Source organism: Balaenoptera acutorostrata, chromosome 1, assembly GCF_949987535.1.
Source record: "Balaenoptera acutorostrata chromosome 1, mBalAcu1.1, whole genome shotgun sequence".
Lineage (NCBI taxonomy): Eukaryota > Metazoa > Chordata > Mammalia > Artiodactyla > Balaenopteridae > Balaenoptera > Balaenoptera acutorostrata.
In genome coordinates this window covers 135,130,552-135,154,029 of record NC_080064.1, presented here as the reverse complement: position 1 = coordinate 135,154,029, position 23,478 = coordinate 135,130,552, and the positions used below count along the sequence as shown (strand labels likewise).

Here is a 23,478-nt window from a genome sequence, read left to right as displayed (position 1 = left end):
TCTGCTCATCAAAATAGAACCAGATCTGAATTCTCCTTTTAAAAGGTTCTCCTTTTAAAAATGGTCTTCTGGGTCTCTATATAGCCAACCTCTATACCTCACTTAAGTAGAAACCATCTTTAATGTTAAAGGAATCTCCAGGAACAGAATACTAAACAGATAGATACTCTAATTCTATCTTTGAGCCCAAATGATAAAACCTTCACCATAATTTGATAAGACTGAGTGGACCATTGTCATTACTGTCTTCCAATCGCCTACCAACATCTTTTAATGCCTTATTGATATGAAAACTTCTAATTGCTCTCTAACTTCTATGACATGTATATATGAGAGAAACAAACACTGCAACGTGTGATTAAATCACGAACCAACTGATAACCTGCTCAGAAGGCTCAGCTCTCACGTTAGGGATGAGGCTCTTTCAGAAATAATTTCTCAAAGAACTAGCCAAGGCAGTTGTTCAATTTAAAACAGAACAAAAGAATGTGCCCCTTGTGATATGCAGCTTCTGGTTTGACACAAACTCTCTCTGGTCAGAAGGGACCTGGGCCCAGGCTGCAGTGGGAAAGCACTGGTTGTGTCTCTTGTTTTTGTTCCTTGGGAACAGAAAGAACAGGAAGGGCCTGAAAGCAGATAGCAACAGAAACTGAAATGGAGATGTTGTATCTTTTTTCATTTCTAATCACTGAGAAGTCCTTATTTAAGGAGTCTCAGGGAGGGCAAGTTGTCAAAAGAGAAGGCTCTGTCAGAGAGAAAAATGAAGAGCTGCTGCGGGCCAGGAAGCCTGAAGCCAGCGCTAAAATGACATGGGTATGAAATAACTTACCTAATTACCTAATTAGGTTTGTTTGCTTTACATATTGTCTCAAATACAATCTGCTTTCATATTTGTTTAATGTATGCCAATGTTTTGCTATTTTAATTAAAAGATCTGATTTTGAAAAACTGGGAATGGAAAAGTACTGGGCAAACTGGGTGAAGGCAGGCAAAGCCTCACGCTAATATCCTCCCTCTCCTCAAAGACTGGATGGGCAGGACACCTAAACTGCAGGGACAGCTTTTTGATGTGCAAATAAACCCTGCTCAGGCAGAAACTACAAAATTAGATGTTAGGAGGAGATGGCAATTTTTGAGTTAGCAATTCAATGAAATGGCAATTTTTATTCTTTCATCTAGAAAATAAGCTTCAAAAGGCAGAGGGGCCAGGTCTTAACTACTTTTTTAAAAAGAGAAAGAGAGGTATGAAGGGAGGAAATAAAAAGAAGGAATAAATGAAGGGATGTTTTCTTCAGGGATTGATCTAGTAGCTCCATGAGGTACCTAGGTATTCAATAATTTCAGAAGGACCCTAGCAATTGTTCCGGACTAATCTACAAAATGGGTTTTTTGGGTGGTGAAACAATTTTTTTAAATAAAATATTTTTTCTGATCATTAAAGAGTCATAAGGCACATTATTACTTAACCAAGGGTGGTTAAGTAATTTAAGGTCTTCGTATTAAAGATATATAATTGAAAAAAAGTATAAAGATGAATATAAAAATTAGATTTACTGTTATCACCCAGAGACATCTAGTAGTAACATTTTGATGTATTTCCTTGTAGGCTTTTTTTCCTGTCGATGTATATTCCAGCCTCCTTTCTTTTCCTACAGGATGGCCCTTTGCCAGCATATATTCCTTGCAATTTAGATGCAAACATTATATATAGATAAATTTACTTTTTTTAAAAAAAATTTTTATATCATTACCTTCCCATTGTTTTTAAAAACGATTCCAAAAAGATATTTTACAGATATACCTTCATTCTCTCCTTCTATTGGACATATACATTATTTCAATTTTTTATTCTTATAAGTAATGCTGCAGTAAACAACCTTGTACCTATATTTTTGAGCAAATCTCTACTTTTTTTAGGATAGCTTTCCAAGTCAGAGTATATACGTCAGTTTCCTCATTTATAAAATGGAAGATAAAATACTTGCTTAATGGGGTCATTAGGAAAATTAAACAAGATAATGCTTATACATTGCTGAATAAAGTGCTCGGTGCATAGTAGGAGCTCAGTAAGTATTTAATTTCATTATTGTTCAACCTTTTAAATATACCAAATATACATTTTAATGTACCAAATACATTTCCCACATAACTTTCAATTTACAACTCTAACTTATTTCACTGCATCCCTACTGAGTCTAACTGCTTAAAATTTTGTTCCTTCTAGTTTTATTCAGATATAATTGACATACAGTACTGTGTACATTTAAGGTGCACAACAAAATGATCTGAATTATATACATCATGGAATGATTACAATAGATTTACTGCAAAACTTTTTCATTTAGCTAGCCATCTTAAGAAAACTATTAATGGATAAAATATTCAAAATGGCAGAATCAAGTGTCAGTCAAGGCCATTTGGAAAGCTAATATGGAAGCAAAAATTTCATTAGAGTACTGAGTCACCCTGTGGTCTTATTGCTACAAAAGTGCAACAGCCAAGGTCAGGCTGGGTGTGGCCCTGTTGAATGGGGACCCCTCTACCTTCCTTGGTTCTGACTCTCTTAGTCACGCGTTTTTCATACCATCTCTAACAACCTGCAGAGAGGCTGGCTAAATGGGGTTTGCAGTTAAAAGGGCCATCCCCCTGCCTTCCACCATGGGGCTGCTGCTTCTACCTTCTACATCCTGTGTCCCAAGCAGCACAGTTTTTGTTTTATTTTCAAACTCCATTTAGTGTTGACGCCTTCGGCTTTCTCCTCTCCCCCTTGAGCACAATTTTCCTTAACAGTGGTTTTATCTCCCATCTTACTGTGGCTAAAACTTCTGAGCTGCAAAATTAGCTGTTTATCTGGGAAAAGGAGTTGTGGCAGGGACCATTTTTAAACAGTAAAAAAATTCCTGCGACTTTAAACATCTAATCATATCTATATTATTAACGGATTTGTATTTTTAATTTTGTCAATGCATAGTCAGAGCACAGGTAATGCCTCTTTTTTACAGATTCAACCAGCTAAGTCTCAACTTTTCTGACCCTGCACCATTGGGAATATTGTCTTTTTAAAAGTCAGAAAATAGAGTGATGACTTTAAATCTGTGCAAGATTCCTTCTATATTGCCAATTATTTCCAAAAACACTACCAATGGAAAAACAGGAAGTCCTAAAGCTGTGAGTACTGTTGGAAAGGACAAGGAAGTTAAAGAATTTAAGGGCTTCCTAGCAAAAGCTAATGTTTATTGAACACATACTCTTGTAGTGCTTTACCTCATTTAATTCTCACATCATCCCTATGAGGTCAACACTTTTTTAAACCTATGGGCAGGTTAAGAATGGCCCTGGGTCACGTGATTAGTGAGTGGTGACGCCAGGATTCACACCCAGGCAGTCTTGGCTCTCGACCACTAGGATGCCTGTCAATCCAACAATACATATCTCAATGTACATACTTCATATAAAATCCTCACATTTACTATAGATGAGAAATCTTTTTGGAACAAAAAAGTACAGTGCCTACAGATATTAGAGTGGCACTGTATACTCTTGGTGACTGATATTCTCAGGTAATGATGCTGGCAGTCCTTGGTTTAGGAAAAGTAGAGATTAAGAGAAGAGACACCAGAGAAGCTTAGAGCTATTTTTTTTTTTTTTAAGTATGTTGCACATGCTGTTTGGAAATGACCGAAACCCATCTCAAAGCTCAAAGGCTTGCGTTTTCCACCGTCTCCGGTGAGCACAGCAGTCCCCCCTCCCACTTACCACCCACCCATTCACCCATCAGGCAGCTCACTCAGGGTCAAGTACAGAGCAAGCCCTGGTGGGACTGCCCTGAGAGCAACTTGGTCCTTGCCCCGGAAGAGGCTGTCATAGTCTTATTTCCGCCTAGTGAAGGACAGGTTTACCTGATCCAAGTCATTCCGCAGAGCAATTTTGCTGGTTACTAGTTCATGGGCAAGGTCATCATTCTCTTGTTCCAACCTCATGCTGGCCTCTTGTAATCTCCGGTTCTCCCTCTGCAGAAAAAGAGCAACAGCCAGAGGTGGGCATTAGGGCATTAGTGCCTGGACATACTACCAGAAATAAATGGAACTGGTGAGGAAAAACAAGCAGCAACAACAACAACAAAGTGAACTTTTCAAGGTGTAAAAAGGAGAAGGCGCGAGTGGCACAGGAAGGCAGGATTGCTGTCTGGGAAACAACAGTGGGTTAAGCGAGCGGAGCAGATGCGGAACTCTACCCAGTGAAACTTACAATTGTCCCTTAAGCCCTCCACACAGGACTTCATCATAAAAACTGTGCCATGAAAAGCAAAATTTCCAAACACACCCCCAAGCTTGTGAGGTTTTCATATAGACCTAGAATACAGACACAGGCAAGTCTTTGTTTGAAACATGCACGATAATCCCACCCTTGACCTCAAAGGAAACTGCAAGACACAGTAAGGATGAAATTGGGGAAACCACTAGACATTTCTCTGAATGGTTTTTCCCGTATCAGAGTTTATATTAATGGAGTATATTTAAGATACACGGTTTGGATTTGTTTTGCTATCGACTGACATTTTCATTCTTTGGATATGAATGTATTTACTTTTCTGAACGCCAATTTTTGTGTTAGTAAGAGCAACTGTCCTTATGATAATGTCTCTGAATGTTTGTTTTGCTTTTTTAAAAAACTTCAGATTAAAAGGTTCTGGGTAAAATAAATTACTGAGTTGTTTTTTTCCCCTTGAACTCCTAGAAAAAAATTTGAAACAGTTATATGATGAAAGAAGCAAGTCACTAATTCTTATGAAGCAAGATCTCCCCTTCACCAGTCATTATGAACTGTGCACATTCACTCTGTTTTCTGAATAGCAATTTAGCGTCCTCCGTTCCAAAGTATCAAAAGTGCTGTCTCTGCTATTGTTAGCAGTTACGGAAGATTCAAAAGAGAGCTGACAGGAAAAACATCTATGTGATGAGCTCTTCCTGTTTTTCAGATTTACACTCCTAACGGTGTTTTCTGCAAGGATGGCAAAAACTCAGACAAAGCAGTGGTGTACAACCAGAAGACAAATCTATGCCCTGGAAGATAGTGTATCAGAGCATACTGGAGGCAAGGCGGGGGGGGGGGGGGGAGGGAGTGAATTTTATCTTCTGTAGAACCACCTGGAGTTTGTTGTATGGAAAGAAGAGCCCTGATTTCTTTTTCTTTTCTTTTTGTTTTTTTAAAAGGGCTAAGAAACAGATGGTAAGGGCAAAGCCTGAGATTTTCAAGGAAGGAGAGGATCCAAAAACAGGGCCAGCAAAGAAGCCGAAGGACAAACGTGCACTTTGACTATAGCCAGCCAACAGGGTCCATTGCTGCCTTTTCCTTTGTTAAAGGTAGACGGGGATAGTTGGGAAGAGTCAAAACATTTTTGAAAAAGAGATCTACTAAAAAAGAAAAAAACAATCTTAAATACTTCTAAATAAATTAATGATAGAATTCCATACAGTGTTAAAATACAAGTGAAAAATATCTCTCTAATGACAGGAGAAATGCTTATGCTACTTTCTAGGAAAAAAAAAAGACAAATAACTGGAAAATCTCATTTTCATAACAACATAAATAACATTAACTCTGGGTAGTGGATTATTTTAACTGTTGTCTTTGTGCTTTTAAAATGTTTCCAAGTTGTCTACAATGAATATATAATACACGTGTTTAAAAAGTTTAAAAAGTTGTTTAGAAAATAAAAAGCAATTCAGAACTTCAATTCCATTGGAAAGGATAAAATGCCAAAATGAGAATTTTTTAAAAGTCTTCCCCTAGTAGAAGCTCATATTCTGTGTGAAACCCTAACGGATCTTCCTCTGTGACCAAGATACAGTGTAACCCCTCAAAAAAACGATGCCTTGCCAGGAACTCTTTCCCAAGATATTCCTGAAAAGACAGTGTACATATTTGTAGGGGCAAATTGTACTCATCAAATTCTGTCTGTCTCCTCAATCTACAGAAGTTCTACCCTCCCATAGAAGCATAATAAAAGTGGGAACTAAAATATAAAAAAAGCCAGGGTGTCTACAGCTGAATCTTTCAATCTTTGCTGAAGTCATCCAAATTCTAGCAGGGGCTAGAGATTAGTCTTTCGTCCTGATATATCAAACTATTACCCCTTTTTACAGAAACAACTTACATGCTTGTTGGAAACAGATAAAAAAATATGGTTCAAAAACTTTTCCAACAAATTTCCTCCTTGCCAGGAACAAGCAGCAATACCAAGCACAATTTCATCATACCATATTTCACAAGGCAGACTGCTTTCGGCAGGGAAGAGATTTTTCTCATTTCTTGATAAATCCCCTCAAAAGAGACCGTGATAAGACTACTCGAATACCTATTCCTAAGTGTCCTATTTCTACTGAAGTTGTACTTAGGTCTCCAAGATACAAACAGCTCCCTCAACTACTTATTTACACTGCATTAATTTGGCACAAGCAAAAAATGTTGCAGCTACCAGTTTTTCAGGTTACAGTGACATATGCTTAGAATCAAGTCAAAATAACCTCCAGGTAAAGTCATACAACGCTATGGAAAAGCACTTTGTTCAAAGTACTTAAAAACCGCACCAGGAGCTACTTCACTACTGATTAGAGATACATGTCTGATGGGTTATGTTATATTATATACAAAAGAGGTGTGAGCTCGGCTGAAACCTTACTGGTCACTTCCCATTACCGTGACTGTCGCAACTCAAACCTTTCCTCACAGACACATAGCTACGGGGGTGGGGCGGATAGGGGAAGATTGGGGAGAAATTAGGGGTGTGTCTGAGGGTCCCTAAAAAGCATAATAGCCTAGGGGGCAAGCCTAGTGGCTTTTGCTCTAGCAAGAAGCTTCAGTTCAGTGTGTGCAAAGCAAGCAGCACAGTGGGAAGTGTGCAACTCCTGCTCTGCACTCAGACACGTGGGAAAGCAAGCTCTGGGGCCAAAAATGCAGTATCGTCCTCCAAAGTATGAACCTGGGGGCGGGGCAAGGTGGAGATTTTCTATGAAGAAGAACTTGCCCACGCTTACCAAGGGTTAAAGAGAGACAACATGACTTGGCTGTCTTTTCCAGCCTTTCCCAGGGAGCCAAAACTGTTTTTAGAACTGACTGAAGAAAAAGTCTGCCTTTATACTAGAATAAAGAAGACAGTTTAGCTTTGGGAAAGGTCGGAATCTTGCTTGGTTCATTCTGAAATGTTGGCAAGGGCGGCCCACCCGAGAAAGACGTGAAGCGGCCCCATAACGTCAGCCAGTGCAGAGATACTCACATGCCGTAAGTCTGCACAAGCGGATGTGCTGAACGCCCAGAGCCCATAAACAACACAGGCAAAATCGCTTCCCTTGCCTTTCGGAAAAGGCTACAGGAGACAATGCTTACATAACCCTTAAAATTCACAGCACACTGCTCCATGTCACACAATTAACAACATTCGAACAAACAGCAGACAACAACTTTCCTCATTAGTTCCCTCCCCTCTTGCATAGGAGATGTGCAGCTGGGAAAGTTGGGTTAGTAACTTTGGGGAGGAGGATACTGCATTTTTCAGAGAGACAGACGCTGATATTACGGACATACATAGACAAAAAACTTACCTCCTGAAAAGCCATAGACCAACTACCGTTTTCAATCATAGGTACAAAGACAATTGAAAAAAAAAAAAGAATATCCAATGAAATTGCACACCTACTAATACAATTAGGAAATGGCAGTAACAAAAACAGACGCTTGTTAATGCTATTTTGCTCTTTTGTTTTTCCTTAGAGTGTCATTTACTCTAAGTTCTCTCCAGGACAGCTAACATTTGATGCAAGAAAGTATACTTGAGGCAGCCAATGGGCAAAGTCTCAACTCAGGAAGACTGATACACTAAACTCCTCCCTCTCCACGCTGTTATTTGCAGTTTGCATGACTGATGAAAACGCTGTCTGTGGAACTATTTGCAACTACGGTGTGAGTTGTTTACACTGTTATTAGAGCTGGGTGGAAGGAACTTCCTTATATGACAAAGTCAGAAACATTGCAAAATATTTCATCTTCAGGCAACAGAATGAAATTGCTGGGCAGGGGAATGCAAAAGAAAAATGGATCCCAGCTCTTCTCTGTGTCTGGGGGTTGGAGTTTGGGTGGAGCAGTATAAGGAATGGTGAATGTGATTTTTTCCAAGATGAGAAACCAGAGAAATGTGAACTGGCAATCAGAAGAAAATAAACTCAGCCTTAAAGGAAAAAATGATGGGGAAGGAGGCAGCTTTATAACTCTAGCTCAGTATTTTGGGTGTGCTGTCTGCTGCTATAATGAATTCTTGGCACAGACTTTTAAAGACATTTAAGGGTCAGAAGAAAATGTTTTCCTAAAAGACCCACTGCAATTTATTAGCAACAACACACTCAACTCTCACATCTTTTCTTCTGGATGTCTCTTTCAAAAGAGTTGACAGTCATCATATTCAAATTTCATCAAACAGTTTTTTGACATTCAAAGACAAATGCCTATAGATGAAATGTTTAAATGTCTACATTATCTGTAGATGAAATTTGAGAAAGAAAATCTGGATGTCTGAAATCATTTTATGCTCCTACTTTACCCAGCATATCCAGTTTTATCTTTCTGGTGGAAATTTAAACAATTTTAAATGCCAAACTAAAGAGAAAATCTTGTCAGTACTAACTAACTGGCAGTTGGCAAACGAGACTGCATTTCTCATAGCACTTAAAAACAATCTTAGATTACACTTTAGCACAGGGGTCAGCAAACTTTTAATGTAAATGCCCAGACAGTAAATATTTTAGGCTTTGCAGGCCATATGGTCTTTGTTGCAGCTACTCAAGTCCGTCATTGTTGTGCAAAAGCAGTTATAGATAATAAGCAAGTGGCTGTGTTCCAATAAAACTTTATTTACAAAAACAGGCAGTGGGCCAGATTTGGCCCACAGGCCGTATGGTTTGCAAATCCCTGTACTACTCTAGCATACAAATCAAATTTTGAAAAAGCAAATGGGTTACAGATGATGTAGAAACATAGGAGTGTGATGTAATTTTCTCCGTCAGACTCCTTGAACAAGAAACAAGACGTACTAAGAATTGAAGAAAATTTTTGGAGAATTAGTTCTGAAGATCATTGATAAATATACCAAGAGATTCTTAATATGCACAACATTTACGCCTCTCCTGAGTGTCAAGTATAACTCAATCAGCAGACAAGCATCATCAGAAACCACCTGCTCCTTCTTAGCTAAGTGGCTCGAGAAGCATCAGGAGAACTTGGGATTGCCTTCTCCACCATCCTGTAACAGTGAGTTCATCGAGTTACCCAAGTGCAAAAAGGAAGAGTGGCAGCCTTCTGAAGTTTATCATTAAGTTGTCACAGGCAGATAGAAATCATCCTCTTGACTATCATTGTTCATTAAAAGCACATGATTTCATAACATAAATATTTCCAAAAGCCAGCAATATCTCTGTGATGTGAAAAATAATAAGTTTATTTTCATTGGAAGAAAAATACTTTTCAAAGACAGATTCACTTATCTTGACTTCTCTGAGTAAGGAAGGGTCCAATACAGTAAAAAAAAAAAAAAAAAAAAAAAAGGGGGTGGGGGGTCTTTTTTTTTCCACATATGTTTAGCATAATTTAAACTTCTTCACTTATCAAGTTAAAAACAAAATGTGACAATTGTTCTAAATTATTTCCTTAGATATGTAGGATAGCGAATAATACAAGTTAAGCTTTATTTAGAAAATCTTGCTTGTACTGTTTGTACTATTTATAATTAAATAGCTTAATTTTAAATCACATGCAGGGATGACTGCTCTACAAAAATTAGTATGGGCAAAAAAAGCCTTCTGTGAACTTACAGGAATCATTTTCTTTCTGTTTGAATTACATTTTGATAAAAAATGTACTATGTCTAACCTCAAGAAAGAAGTTAAACATTCTAGATTTAATTATACTGAACATAGATAAGATTCTTCAATTAGAAATTATGTATTTATAATACTGTCTCCCAAACCCAAGAGAGTTTAAGCATTCCTGATTCTTTCTAGGATTTGCCCATCTAGAACAGGTAATAACATAACCTTCATTACACATTGGGAGATTCACTGAATTTAATTAATTAGCTGTGCTTTTTGAAGGCTTAACCCACATTTGTACACGTAGTTCTTTAATTAAACAAGAAAAGCATATCATCTTCTAAAGACAGATGAAGGCTGTAGTTCTCTAAAATTGCCATCAATAGATTACATCATTAGAAAACTAACTTCCCCCAAATGAAAACAATTCATCACCTTAAAATAGCAAATAATATTTTAATTTCTGAAGTTGATAGCCGCTTTTTAGGGGCTTGGCTACTAATTTTTAAAATGACTGAAACAGCTGCACATATCCATGAACGTTTGTTTTCTGGGGATTTGTATGAAGATAAAAGTATACATGATGTATTTCTACAGACAAATCTTTATCCTGCATTTCACTTCACTTGAAATCTATAAATAAATTTACAAACCAAAATATCAGAGCAGATAAATACCACTACACAAATCTGGCCAGGTCAAACTTAAGAAGGACAATAAAAGAGGCTTAGAATAAATACTGTATATTCTTCTTCCCATAAAGTTTCCTTTCTGTGTCCTGGAATCTAGTCAGGAAGATAAACAGAAAGAGTACACCAAAGGCTGTAAGCAGTCATTATAGAGCTCACTGGTTTCAAATACAAACTGATGCCAACACCAGGTAGCACAGGCAGTGTGTATATATATATTCATTATCTATTTATATGTTTATGTCTGTGTGCATGTATATAGGTATGCGTATATACTACATATATATATACACACGTACGTATATATACATGAAAATGAATGCATCACCCACTTATGTTGGCCTTTCCCTTATAAATATGAGTACACAAAAGATCTATAGTCATTGATTAGTTCCAGTTCTGACAGGAGGTCTCCCTCCCACAAGTATGGCTTGTGCACAGGTACCTCTGGTGTGACTGACGTTTACGAAAAAAAGATGGCAGGCAGATGTCAATTCTCTTCAGACATCTTGCTTGGATTTTTTTTTTTCTTTTGAGATATAATTCACATACCATAAAATTCATCTTTTTAAAATATACAATTCAGTGGTTTTACTACATTCTCAAAGTTGTACAACTGTCACCACTATCAAATTCCAGAACACTTTCATTGTGCTTAGGGTTCTAAAATTTAAATTTATACCAACACCATTTCATCAAGTGTTAGATACAGGTGAGCATAGTGACATAACCTCAGAAGTAGATATTTGCACATCATAAAAATAGACACAAAACACACATTTAGATAGCTACAGCAAGAATGTGACTGCTGAGAGCTATTCTCTTTTTGTACCCCACCATGCCCAAGAGAAATAGTATCAAGCTGAAAAAATCTCTTGGAATATCTTAAGGTATGACATTTCTGGGCCTTCTTTTTTTTTTTTTTTTTTAACTGACACAATCTTCCTAACTCCCTTGCCATATGGCAAGCTAGAGGATAAACAAGGCATTTTAAACACTATGGATCCTAACGGTTGAGGAGGGGTTGTTAGTGAACTGGTATAAGTTCTGACTCAATGCCTTCAAAGATCTTCCCAAGTTATTCTTGAGAATTTTTGGGTTCCCAGTCCAGGAACTATGAATTATAAAGTGCTTATTCCCAGGGCATAGATCTTATTCTTGACCGGATTAAATGTATAAGTTGCTAAAATGTATTTCCTAAGACACCTTCCTACTTTGATGAATACAACTGTAATTAGCTTCTTAAACTAGATATTGAATATCTGAAAGAACAAATCTATTGATGGCTGGACACTATGTTGTCAATTGTCACCTTGAAAATGTAATTATAATGTGAGGACCATAACTTTACCAAGTTTATCTCCAGTACAAATTTCTAGACTTTATTAAAAGTATATAGAAATATTAGTTGGATGATGCATTGACAAGCTATTACAATAATACAAAAGAAATAGCTATAGAGGGTATCTGATATGCATAAATAGAGCATTCAAGCTTAAAAGTAGTACCTGTTTTCAAAACAAAGACCAAAAAAAAGTTTAATTCTACTTTGACCCCTCAGTAAAAACTGTACACATCAATAGTATATGTGTGATAATTACTTTTTAAGAAATAATATGCATTGTACTATTTATTTATACATATCTGCTTTGACACAACAAGGATATAAGAAATAATAAGTTCAGTTCCAGGCTGATTTTAAATACACCATTTTAGTCTTTCATTTCCCTCTCTTCTATTTTGAAGTATCCTTCCTAGGTTTTACTCATAACGATGGCAGCAATAAGAAAATTAGAATGATGCAAGCAGTAGGAGAGCTTCACTTTGGATCCTTAAGAATATTTTATCATTACTACTTCAAGCCTTTCTAAAGCAGCACGCTACATAAGCTACATTAAAACTGGTTTTATTGAGGGGTGGAAATTAACTTCGAACTTTATCTATGAGCACTTTATATGGTAATAGTTATCTGCCATAGCAATATGCGGGATTTTATTATCAGCTAGTTTTATAAACAAGGGCAGTAACACACTGATGTTAGATTCTTAGGTAGCAATACTTGAGAGAAATAGGAGAAAGATAAGCAAGGGAACTGGTGGAGCAGACACAAAGGTGATATTATTCTAGTAATAATTGGGTAATTAGAGGCAGTGGACCTAATAAGGCTAATCACAACCATCTATTGAACACCAACTATGTGCTGGGCACTTAACATATAACATCCCTCATCCTCACAACAATCTTTCAAGGAAATGTGTATATTATATGTTTTACAGATGAGGAAGAGGCTCAATAATTAGTCCAAGATGCTGAACAAATGGCATAGGGATTAAAACCCCCAACTTGGACTCCAAATTCTGTCTCCTTTTTCAGAAATTCAGGTTTTGAACTCAGATCTGACTACAAAATCCATACACTCCTTCCACCGTTCCCCTATGTGAACCTCCAATGCTATTCAATTCAGCAACGGAGACGAGATATACTGTGTAACTGCAGCTGCCCGTGTCCAGCTCTCTGACCACATAAAGGCAACTCTAGTTATACAAGCAGAAGTCATCCCACAGTGGGTGGTTTAATTAATAATGTCATTGCAGTACTTTTTGGCATTGCTGGTGCTCAATGTATGAATACAATATTCTCTTATCCTAATGTACTGATGTGGAGAGGGAGGGAATCATTCTGTATCTGTAGGAATCTGAAGAATTAAAACATGTTGAAGAGAGACACGAATATTTCAGTTGGAAAAAAAATAAGTTTGTACTTCCCCAGTACTTCCCCAACATTGCTTCATGGAAACACTGTTGCTAATTATCACTGAGGAGATCTTTATGACTGGCCCCATTTTTTAAAATACTACAATTAACTAAGATATTAAACTGAAATCATCTTGATTCTTGAACTGCATACTGTAATGAAATGTCACTGTTACTCATAAATTTGTTTGTGGAAATAAATGTTGCAACAAACACCATGACTGTGCTCAATATAGCTTTGTGGTTTTTATTTTTCCTTTCGAGTGAGTTTGTATTTTGAACATTGGCTACAGACAGAGGTAAGTCTGAAACATTCTTGTGCCAGTCTTGGAGCAGTTCGCCTTCTAAAAGTCTTTGTGGATGTGACTGTGCACAGCTAAAACCGTACTTTGCCATTTTCCTTTTTTCTCATTTTTGAAAGTAGTCGAGAGCCACTTTCTCTCTTTCTTTTTCCCTCTCTTTCTCTCAGCTTCTTATGAAGACTCCCAGTATAAATGCAACGGGTGAAGTTACCTACAAATATACAAACTGAAAGAAAAGAAATATTATGGTTGGCCACTCAGGACTCTCCTGAGATGAAAACATACCTGGACATTGAGCATGGTCAGAGTCTACATCAACCAAGAAGGAACAGAGGGAACAAACTTCCCACAACTGCTGCTTTAGGGGAAAGAAGGCACTTGGCGCTGACAGGTGACCCCTGTCTCCCATACCTTGTATCTATCCATTGGGTCTTCCTGCTGCAGCTGACTCTCTCGCATTGTCTGATATTCTTTCTCATATTTCTTTAGCTTCTTGGTCGGTACCTGCAGGGATTAGAGGACAAGCATGTTAGTCAAGCAGATCATTTAGGAAACCATTTTCTGATGTGTTTCCCAACGAAGTCTCTGGCATTCTAAAGGAGCACACCAGACTCAATGTAGGGGGAAAATCTAGATTCTAGAACAGGGTCTGCAAACTTTTTCTGTAAAGGTCCAGATAGCATATATTTTAGGCTTTGCTGGCCACACAATCTAGGTCACAATTCCACTGTTGTTATTGGCACAAAAGCTGCCATGGGTAATACACAAATAAATGAGTATGGCCGTGTTCCAATAAAACTTTATTTACCAAAATGCGCCGTAGTCTGTTCTACAACATTGCTGATATAGCATCACTTTTTCTTGTTAATGTATTTAACAGTGGTGTTAATTCTGTTAACTGCCTTTCTTTAAGTAAAATTCACTCTCCCAACATGTTAAAAATGAGACTTATTATTTTATAAAAATAAAATATTGAGCAACACAAAAAATTTTTAATGGAGCTAATAATATACCAGAGAGAAAACAAATTCTAAAATTGGTAGGCAAATTTCTATTTCATAATGGTTGTCAGGAGAATTAAATGTCAAAGTATCTAAAATAATGCCTGGTTCATTGAATTTTTAAAAACTGTGTTTTCAGAAAATATACAAAAAAATTAATCCATTTTAATCTATGACATGTTATATATAACAGACTAAGTCTACTCTTAGGCTTCTCTTGGACAATCAAAATTATATAATTCCTTTAGACATCAAAATCTTTCCTTAACGTTTAGGTCCTAACATAAATGACTTGAAATGAAGAATAAATTTATCTAAATTTTTAAAAAGATAATAAGTGCATTATTTGGCTAATTACTGGGGACTCAGTGAAGGCAAGGACCAGGTATTGATGGCCCTCATGATGCCTACCAATGTAATTGGCCCCTAGGAGGCTCTCAACAGATTGTTTCTTGTCGACTTCAAAACATGGTATTTAGAAAATATGTAAGTGTGTGAGAGAGAGAGAGCAAGAGAGAATGGAAAGCACCAATGAAAATAAAATTATCTTATGGTTTTCTGGGATGAGGATAGTTTCAATTCTCTTAAATCTGGCCACAGAATTTGTTAAATAAAACGCAAAGACACCAGGTGTCATTCCCCAGCTTATTCTAATTACTTTGTTCTTCCCATCCAGGAGCACTGTGAGTACTGGAATTATCTGCTTCTCACCACAACTGGGAAGTTTCACACAGTCCAAACCTGTCAGGTAGTGTAAATCCTTCAATCACCACATGATGACAGTATTCACCTGGCTGATGGGGGACTGCCTACCCAGTCAGACTAGAAGAAAGAACATTTTCCGGCATGTAACTGAATTGCAAAGCCACTGCTGAATATTGGCATGAGAAACTCTAACCCTTTACTACTCCATCTCCAGAGACCTTTAACAGTATGCTGTGACCAACGAGAGTGCAAGAGAAAGAAAAACACCACCTGCCAACTGCGTGGCCTCAAGATCATCGATAAACAACAAGGAAAATATACATGATGGTGTGCTAACAAAACAGCAACAACATTATTTTTCTTGACTCTGAGAGGGGCAATTTCCTCTAGTTTTCTTTTCTCTGTATTAATCATATACTCTGAAAACCAAAACCAGACTCTCAAGATCAAGTGGCAAATCACTGGCACTGAAGTAGCCCTGGGGCTGAGGAGAAAAGGGAAGAAGTCCTAGAGTTTTAAGCAGTGACAGGGGTTTCCCGTGGATCTCTAGGAGGAAGGGGTCAAGGGAGAAGTGAGAGGATTTGTGAGGAGGCATTGTGAGGAGGAAGCCTACTCCAGCAGCCACTTACCACAAAATGAGAAGGAAGTACAATATGTTAACATTTTTGTAGCTGAATACTGGTACCACTGGGTATCAGGCTGAACATCAGTCTTATGTGGAAGTATTTTCCACATAGTTCTAAAATGGATCCATTCACCAATAAGTGAATTACATATTACAAGCTTGTCTCTAGAGAATTTCTTCTAAAACTGTATTTTTTAAATTGGAACTATTACTGAGGGTTTTTTTTTTTAATATGTAGAAGAGTGTCCTTTTAAAAGTCAATCTTGTTATGTTAAGAGGTTCATTTCAAAGTGAAATTTTAAAAAAATGCATTAAACACCCCTCAATAAGCTAATCCTTTCCCATCTGGCTGAGATTCTAGGATGTTTGGCTTCATCTTGTTCAGGGAAACAAGAGCAGGTTCCCAGAACAATATGTTGCTAGGAAACCTTCCAAAAGCTTATTTATCTTGTGCTGTGGGGTGATACTGAGCATCCACCTGTGATTGGCACAAAGTAAAAAGGGAAAAAAGGTGGAGGAGGAAGGAGAGCTGATATGAAACTCCTATTGTTTATGAGATGATCAAAGAAAACAGACTGTTACAGTTTTCACAACTATATTTCAGGACAAAATTGATTTTATTTTAGGGAATGTAATATTGAGCTTGAATTTTTTCTTATCAAAGAAAGGAATTAAAACAACCTCTTTAGTATGTAGTTTTAATTTAAAAAAAACAGAAAGTCATTAAGAATTATTAGAATTTAAACAACCTACTATCTCAAGAGCAGTATAGGCATCTCTCCCCTTAAGTTAAATAAATTTAATGTAAGTTTGTACTTGAAGAATGAGATGTATAGGGGAGAGGGGACTTCCCTGGTGGTCTAGTGGTTAGGACTCTGAGCTTCCACTGCAGGGGACATGGCTAGATCCTTGGTCAAGGAACTAAGCCCCGCATGCCTCCCAGGGTGGCCAAAAACAAAACAAAACAAAAGAATAGGGGAGGATGTGCATAGGTTACATGCAAATACTATGCAATATATAAGGGACTTAAGTATCCCTGGAGTTTGGTATTTGCGGGGGTCCTGGAACCAATTCCCTGTGGATGCCAAGGGATGACTGTAATTACTAATTTGCATTTCTCTTTCTAAAGGTTAATCATGCAGGCCTCAGTTGGAGATGTAGGAGGGGAAGACTGAATAAGAATACAGTAGTTCCGGGCTTCCCTGGTGGTGCAGTGGTTGAGACTCTGCCTGCCAGTGCAGGGGACACGGGTTCGAGCCGTGGTCTGGGAAGATTCCCACATGTCACGGAGCAACTAGGCCCGTGAGCCACAACTACTGAGCCTGCGCGTCTGGAGCCTGTGCTCCGCAACAAGAGAGGCCGCGATAGTGAGAGGCCCGCGCACCGCGATGAAGAGTGGCCCCCGCTTGCCACAACTAGAGAAAGCCCTCGTACAGAAACAAAGACCCAACACAGCCATAAATAAATAAATAAATAAATAAATAAATAAATAAATAAATAAAGCTGTTCGAGTACTTATGAAAAAAAAAAGAATACAGTAGTTCCCTCTCATCAACAGGGGATGTCTGAAACTGCAGATAGTACCAAGCCCTACATACACTCTATTTTTTCCTATACATACATACCTATGATAGTTTAATTTATAAATTAGGCACAGTAAGAGATTAACAATAACTAATAATAATATAGATAACATGCTGTAATAAAAGGGTTACTTGAACACAAGCACTGTGATACCATGACAGTTGATCTGATAACTGGGGTGGCTAAGTGACTCCTGGGCAGGTAGTGTACACAGAGTGGATACGATGGACAAAGGAATGATTCCCATCCTGGGTGAACTGGGGTAGGATAGTGTAAGATCTCATAACCCTACTCAGAACTGCTCAAAATTTAAAACTTATGAATTGTTCACTTCTGGAATTTTCCATTTAATATTTTCAGACTGCAGTTGACTGAGGGTAACTGAAACCTCGGAAAGCGAAACCACAGATAAGGGGTGACTACTATATGCTCAACATTCTTCGTTTCCCATGCTCTCTCTCTTCTTTGCATTTAAAGCACGTATTTCCTGTTTTTATACGACTCTGATAGAATAAATATATATACATATAAGTATACCAATTAATTTTAGATGAATTTGTCTTAATAATCTTTACCTCAGTAACCATATCCACCTGAGTTACTTTATTTCATATTTTATACTTTTATTACGTTATTTTGAATACTCCTTATTAATACTTGAATTTCATGTGCATTAGTTATTTCTAATAAAACATACTTCTCTTATGTATATGATTTGCTTAGGTTTCCTGCTTATCAAATGTGATTTTTATACATTTAAGGAGTTCAGGTGCCTTAAAACAGAATAAATCTTAAATTTTGGGTAGTAATTGATGGAGTAATAGAACCCTTAAGTCACAAATTTGGAATACACCTATTATAGACAACTCTGTGAAGTATTATTTGGATTTTACAAATAAGAAAACTGAAGAGAGATAACTTGCCCAAGATCATACACAGCTGGTAAACAGAGTCAGAAATGGGATCCAGGCAGTCTACCTCCAGAGTCTGCCCTCTTCAACCACCTGGATCTACTGCCTGCGACCAGATGATTAAGGCAAAGCTCCTCCAGAAGTTGACAGTCTAGACACAGTGCCGATTATGTGTCTAATTACCATATAGTTTTATAAGTGCAATAGCAGATGTTCATAAAAGGTACAAGGGTGATCAAGAGGAAAGTTGTTGGGGTGGGGGGAGCACCTCAGTGGGGGAGGTTTTCATTATGACTGGTTCATGTAGACTCCCTTGCCCGATTAAATAATGCTGTATTTCCCTGTGCTAAGTTTTAACGGGGGGCCAGTCACTTGTAAGAGCTATTACAGGGCTTGATGAATCTGCTTCTCTATTTCAGAAATAAACAACATAAAAATATTTAGTGATAGATACAAACACTGGCAAAGTAAATCACTAGTTTTGAAAAAGGCTGATAAGATCTAGTCAATATTTTCCTGATGGTCAGAGGTCTGAGTGCCTAAAAAATGAACAGGCCAAAGGTATTAACCATTACATACTGCTCTTACTTCAGATAATTTCTTAGGATAAACAACAATGATCCCAATTTAATATATTAATCACTGGACAGAGAAAAAAATAGATAAGTAGCACAGTTCCACATTTCTTGGTGATGGGGGGAGGGGTGCGGGCTGAGAATTTTGGGTTTTTTCCTGCCGCGTTGGGTCTTCATTGCTGTGTGTGGGCTTCCTCTAGTTGCGGCGAGCAGGGGCTACTCTGTTGTGGTGCGTGGGCTTATTGCAGTGGCTTCTCTAGTTGCGGAGCACGGGCTCTAGGCGCACGGGCTTCAGTAGTTGTGGCACGCGAGTTCAGTAGTTGTGGCTCGTGGGCTCTAGAGCACAGGCTCAGTAGTCGTGGCACACGGGCCCCGTTGCTCTGTGGCACGTGGGATCTTCCTGGACCAGGGCTCGAACCCGTGTCCCCTGCATTGGCAGGCGGGTTCTTAACCACTGTGCCACCAAGAAAGCCCAGGCTAAGAGTTTTTAATTCAGAGTCACTTCCGTGAAGACCTATCAAGATCTGTGGACAGAAAGTGGATCAGTGGGAACCGAAATTCTAACAGTTAGTTTGCAGAAGCCCAAAGGACTTGGAATGAAATAGATGGGAAGAAATCAAGAGGAGAAGACATCTAAGAAGAGGGAGCATGTCCTTATAGGCTTCACTTAACCCTCTTCATGGTATTCAGCAAAAGAAGCTACTCTGACTCTTTTAGAGGTTTTAGCATTAGGAGGAGGGGAACAGAGTCGATTTTACCCCAGGGTACTGGGGAAAAAACTTCAGAGAACATAAAAGCCTATAAATGATTATTCATTGTGTTCCTTTTTATTGAGGTATAATTGACTTATGACATTATATCAGTTTCAGATGTACAACCTAATGCTTTGATGTTCGTATATATTGCAAAATGATCACCACAATCAGTCTAGTTAACATCCATCTCCATTGTTACATATTTTTTGTCTTGTGATGAGAACTTTTAGGATCTACTCTCTTAGTAACTTTCAAATATGCAATACAGTATTGTTAACTATAGTCACCATGCTGTACATTACATCCCTATGACTTATTTATTTACAACTGGAAGTTTGTACCTTTTGACCCCCTTTCACTCATTTCACACGACCCTGAGCCTCTGGCAATATTAGTTGTATTCCAATATTTAAGGAATACAATGGTTTAAGGGAGTGAGGACAAGAAAAGTATTTATCTCTTGTTATAACTCTAACATAACTCCCAAGGCTTATAGACATCAAATTACTAGGCATTCTTTTCCTGAATCCACACATTAGCCCACAGTGCTGCACTTCCTTTCATTTCATTGGGCATGCTCAGTTTCCCCAATTACTCAGGCCTAATGGTGCACACACCTGTGACAGGTTCCTGTCTTCATTCATGAATAATTGTATGAAGTGAGTCACTTTCCGGCATTCATGGCTCACTCCTGAATGTAGTGCGCTCATCAAAGTATCTATGAAAGCTTCTTAAATATTGATTTCTACTTTCTTCACCATGTTGTAATATAAGCTGTCTGGTCCCAAGGCTGTAGCAACTTTAAGAGACACTTGCATTTTATAGAAACTGCTTATCTGTTCATTTCTAATTTCTCATCTCCAGGCCTATAAATCTAATCTCGTATACTATTTTTATGGAACTCCTTGGCACTTCTGCTCTAGAGCTTTCCTATCAATAAATAATATCTGGAGGTAGAGTAATTTCTGTATTATCTATGTTTTGACAACTCCTAAATTTATAGTTCCCAGCCCAAGACTTCCATTGAGCTCAACCTACATAATTCAACTGCAAATTTCATATTATCTTTTGGATGTTTCACATTTGAGATTATTTTCAACCTGGAGACAGAACCCACTCCCTACCCCCCAACTTACTCTTCCATGGTTCATCTTCATCCAGATGCTCAAGCCAGAAACTCAGCAGTCACCTTTGACCTCTCCCCCCATCAATGATCATGAAGTAAGTCACTAGATTCTATAGTGTATGCCTCCAAATATATCTCTAGCTTGTCTTCTTCTTTTGAACCTCATTGGCACTGCCCTAGTTCAAGTCATAATCACCTCTCATCACTGCAGTAACCTCCAAGCTGGTCTCCCTGTGTCCATGCTTGCTCTACTCCCAAAGGTAGTCAAATTTTTTTCAGGATGCAAATCTGATGTCATTCTCTTTCCTAAATTTTTCAATTGCCTCTTGTGCTTAGGATAAAGAGAAAAATACTTGACATAGTTCTGCTGGTGCTATAGGATCTGGTCTCTATCTACCTCTCCCCCTCACTTTCTATGCCTATATTTTACAAAAGTGGGGTTCACCCATCCCAAGGGGTACATAAAAGGATCCAAAACATGGAAAAGGCAAAAGGCAACTATTAGAATTTTCAGTTCTACTTCTTTTTTTTTAACCTCAAGTTTTAAAAATGTCTATATTTGTGCCTATTTTATCAAAGTACATGTAGATAATTTATTTTTAAATGAATACTCATATACTGGAGGTATGTGCTTAAATTCCTTTTACTGACAGGAATGCACGATCAAAAGAGTTCAGAGACGACCAGTCTCTACTCCAGCCACACTGGACTTCTTTCAGTCCCTCAGATGCATCATACTCTGTCCTGTCTCAGGATTTCGAGCCTGCCGTTGCTCCTGCTGGGACGGATCCAGCACATTCACCTTGGGATTCTAATTCAAAAGGTCTGAGGTATGGTCAGGCACCTCTATTTTTATAAATTGCCTGCTCCTCAGGCAATACACTGTCCATTTGAAAACCACTGGATGAAAACATCAAGTGCTGGAAAGGAAAGAGTGACAGACAGGCTAGAGAGGCTTTTATGAACTGGCCTGAGAACATAATCATCAGTTTCTAAGGGAATACCCATCCTGAGTTTCAAACAACCAATTATTAAATAAACTTTAGGAGAGAATAAATTTGTTAAGATCAGGAAGAATCTCAGGAAAAACTGTTATTTTTAATGTTCTAAAATATTTCAAGAATCTATTATATAAGCAGTTTGGATATAAGGACAAAATCAAGTTTTAAATAAGGAAAAACCCATACGCTTCAAGAACAATTATTTAAACAATAGAGTTACTCCTCAATATTATATGTAGGGTGATTTAGGGGTTAAACAGGCTTACTTTATACTTGAAATCTTGCTCTGTCAAATACTAGATATGTAATTATAATAGAAGCAATTCATTTAAACCTCTTAATCAGGGCACTTCCCTGGCGGTCCAGAGGTTAGGACTCTGCACTCTCAATGCCGAGGGTCGGGGAACTAACATCCCACAAGCCGCGTGGCAGGGCCAAAAAATAAAATAAAACATCATGCAATAAACCTCTTAATCAGAGCTTCAATTATTTACTTTTTAAAATGGGGATATAACACAAATAACAACTACCATGTCCATCTTTTATTAAGCACATACAGCATGCCATGGCACTGGGCTAAACACTTAACATATTTTATATTACTTAAGCCTTACAAAGTTGAACTGGGTTTACTATGCCCATTCAATAAACTGAGTACACTGAGAAAGATTAAGTGACATGCACAGGGACCACGGTAATGACTGACCCAATAGGCCTTTTTGACACCAAAGGTAAAGCCTTAATTGCAGTATGTTACATGCCTGTCATCCACCCAGCACACAGAGCTCTCAAACCCAAGACCCTTGCTAAGCCTCATCAGTCGCCTGCTGCAACTAACTGAGCAAATCAACTGCAAGATGATAGAGATACTTCATTTTAACACCTGACTGGGAGATGATGAACCTAGGATATCTGCTATCTTACCTGGCATAAAGCAGGAGCTCAGAAATATATACACCTCCTCCCTGAACTTTCTGGGCAAACTAGAACAAAAAAGGGAAGGTCAAATAGACCCTAAGGTGATTGAACCAGGAGTTTAACTCTGGGAGAAGCCTGCCGAAAATTCCATAAAGTCTCAAGAGGGGGCAGATTGAAATGATATACTTTCCTTCTCTTCCAGGCTTCTGAAAAAAGTATTGAGGCATAAACAATCCAGGAGATTTACAGCTTAAAGCAAATTACCTTAAGGTACTGGAATCAGTCAGAGCTTAGATGGAACATTTTTTGAGGCCTACAGCTTCACTGAGAATGCCCTTCTCTGTGTATTGTTTCTCATATTTATTTCTTTCTGTTCCGCCTGCTTCATATACTGATTTGTACAAAAAAAAAAAAGATGGGTTCTTTTTTTCACCCACATGCAGCAGTTGCAACTGGGTCACAACTATTCCTTCTGTTGGTTTTTAAGTCTTTTTCTCAGATTTTTTTATACTTGAAGGAGAAAAAAAGACATTTTACCTGTTTTTAAGCAATACAAATCCTTATCTCACTATGTTGGTTAACTTCCATTTTAGGCTGAATTATGGAAATTCTGTTTTCTCTTTGTAATGATTAAAAAGCAATGATATCTTAAGTTGGTATACCGTGCTGGATGCTT

The 23,478-nt window shown here is 37.9% G+C and overlaps 1 protein-coding gene across 6 annotated transcripts in view; it reads right to left on the bottom strand.

Moving 5' to 3' along the window:
* RABGAP1L (RAB GTPase activating protein 1 like) overlaps nucleotides 1-23,478 on the bottom strand; it is a 706,627-nt gene that overhangs the window by 16,820 nt on the left and 666,329 nt on the right. For 4 of the 6 annotated variants that reach the window (XM_057545595.1, XM_057545598.1, XM_007165354.3 and 1 more), the window contains 2 exons: nucleotides 14,013-14,105; nucleotides 3,900-4,010 (listed from right to left, as the gene is read on the bottom strand). In XM_057545595.1, coding sequence (XP_057401578.1) covers nucleotides 3,900-4,010; nucleotides 14,013-14,105 — 204 coding nt within the window. Of the gene's footprint in view, nucleotides 1-3,899; nucleotides 4,011-7,601; nucleotides 8,149-13,523; nucleotides 13,828-14,012; nucleotides 14,106-23,478 lie in introns of those variants that run through there. The other 2 variants (XM_007165356.3, XM_057545602.1) reach the window with 2 other exon arrangements.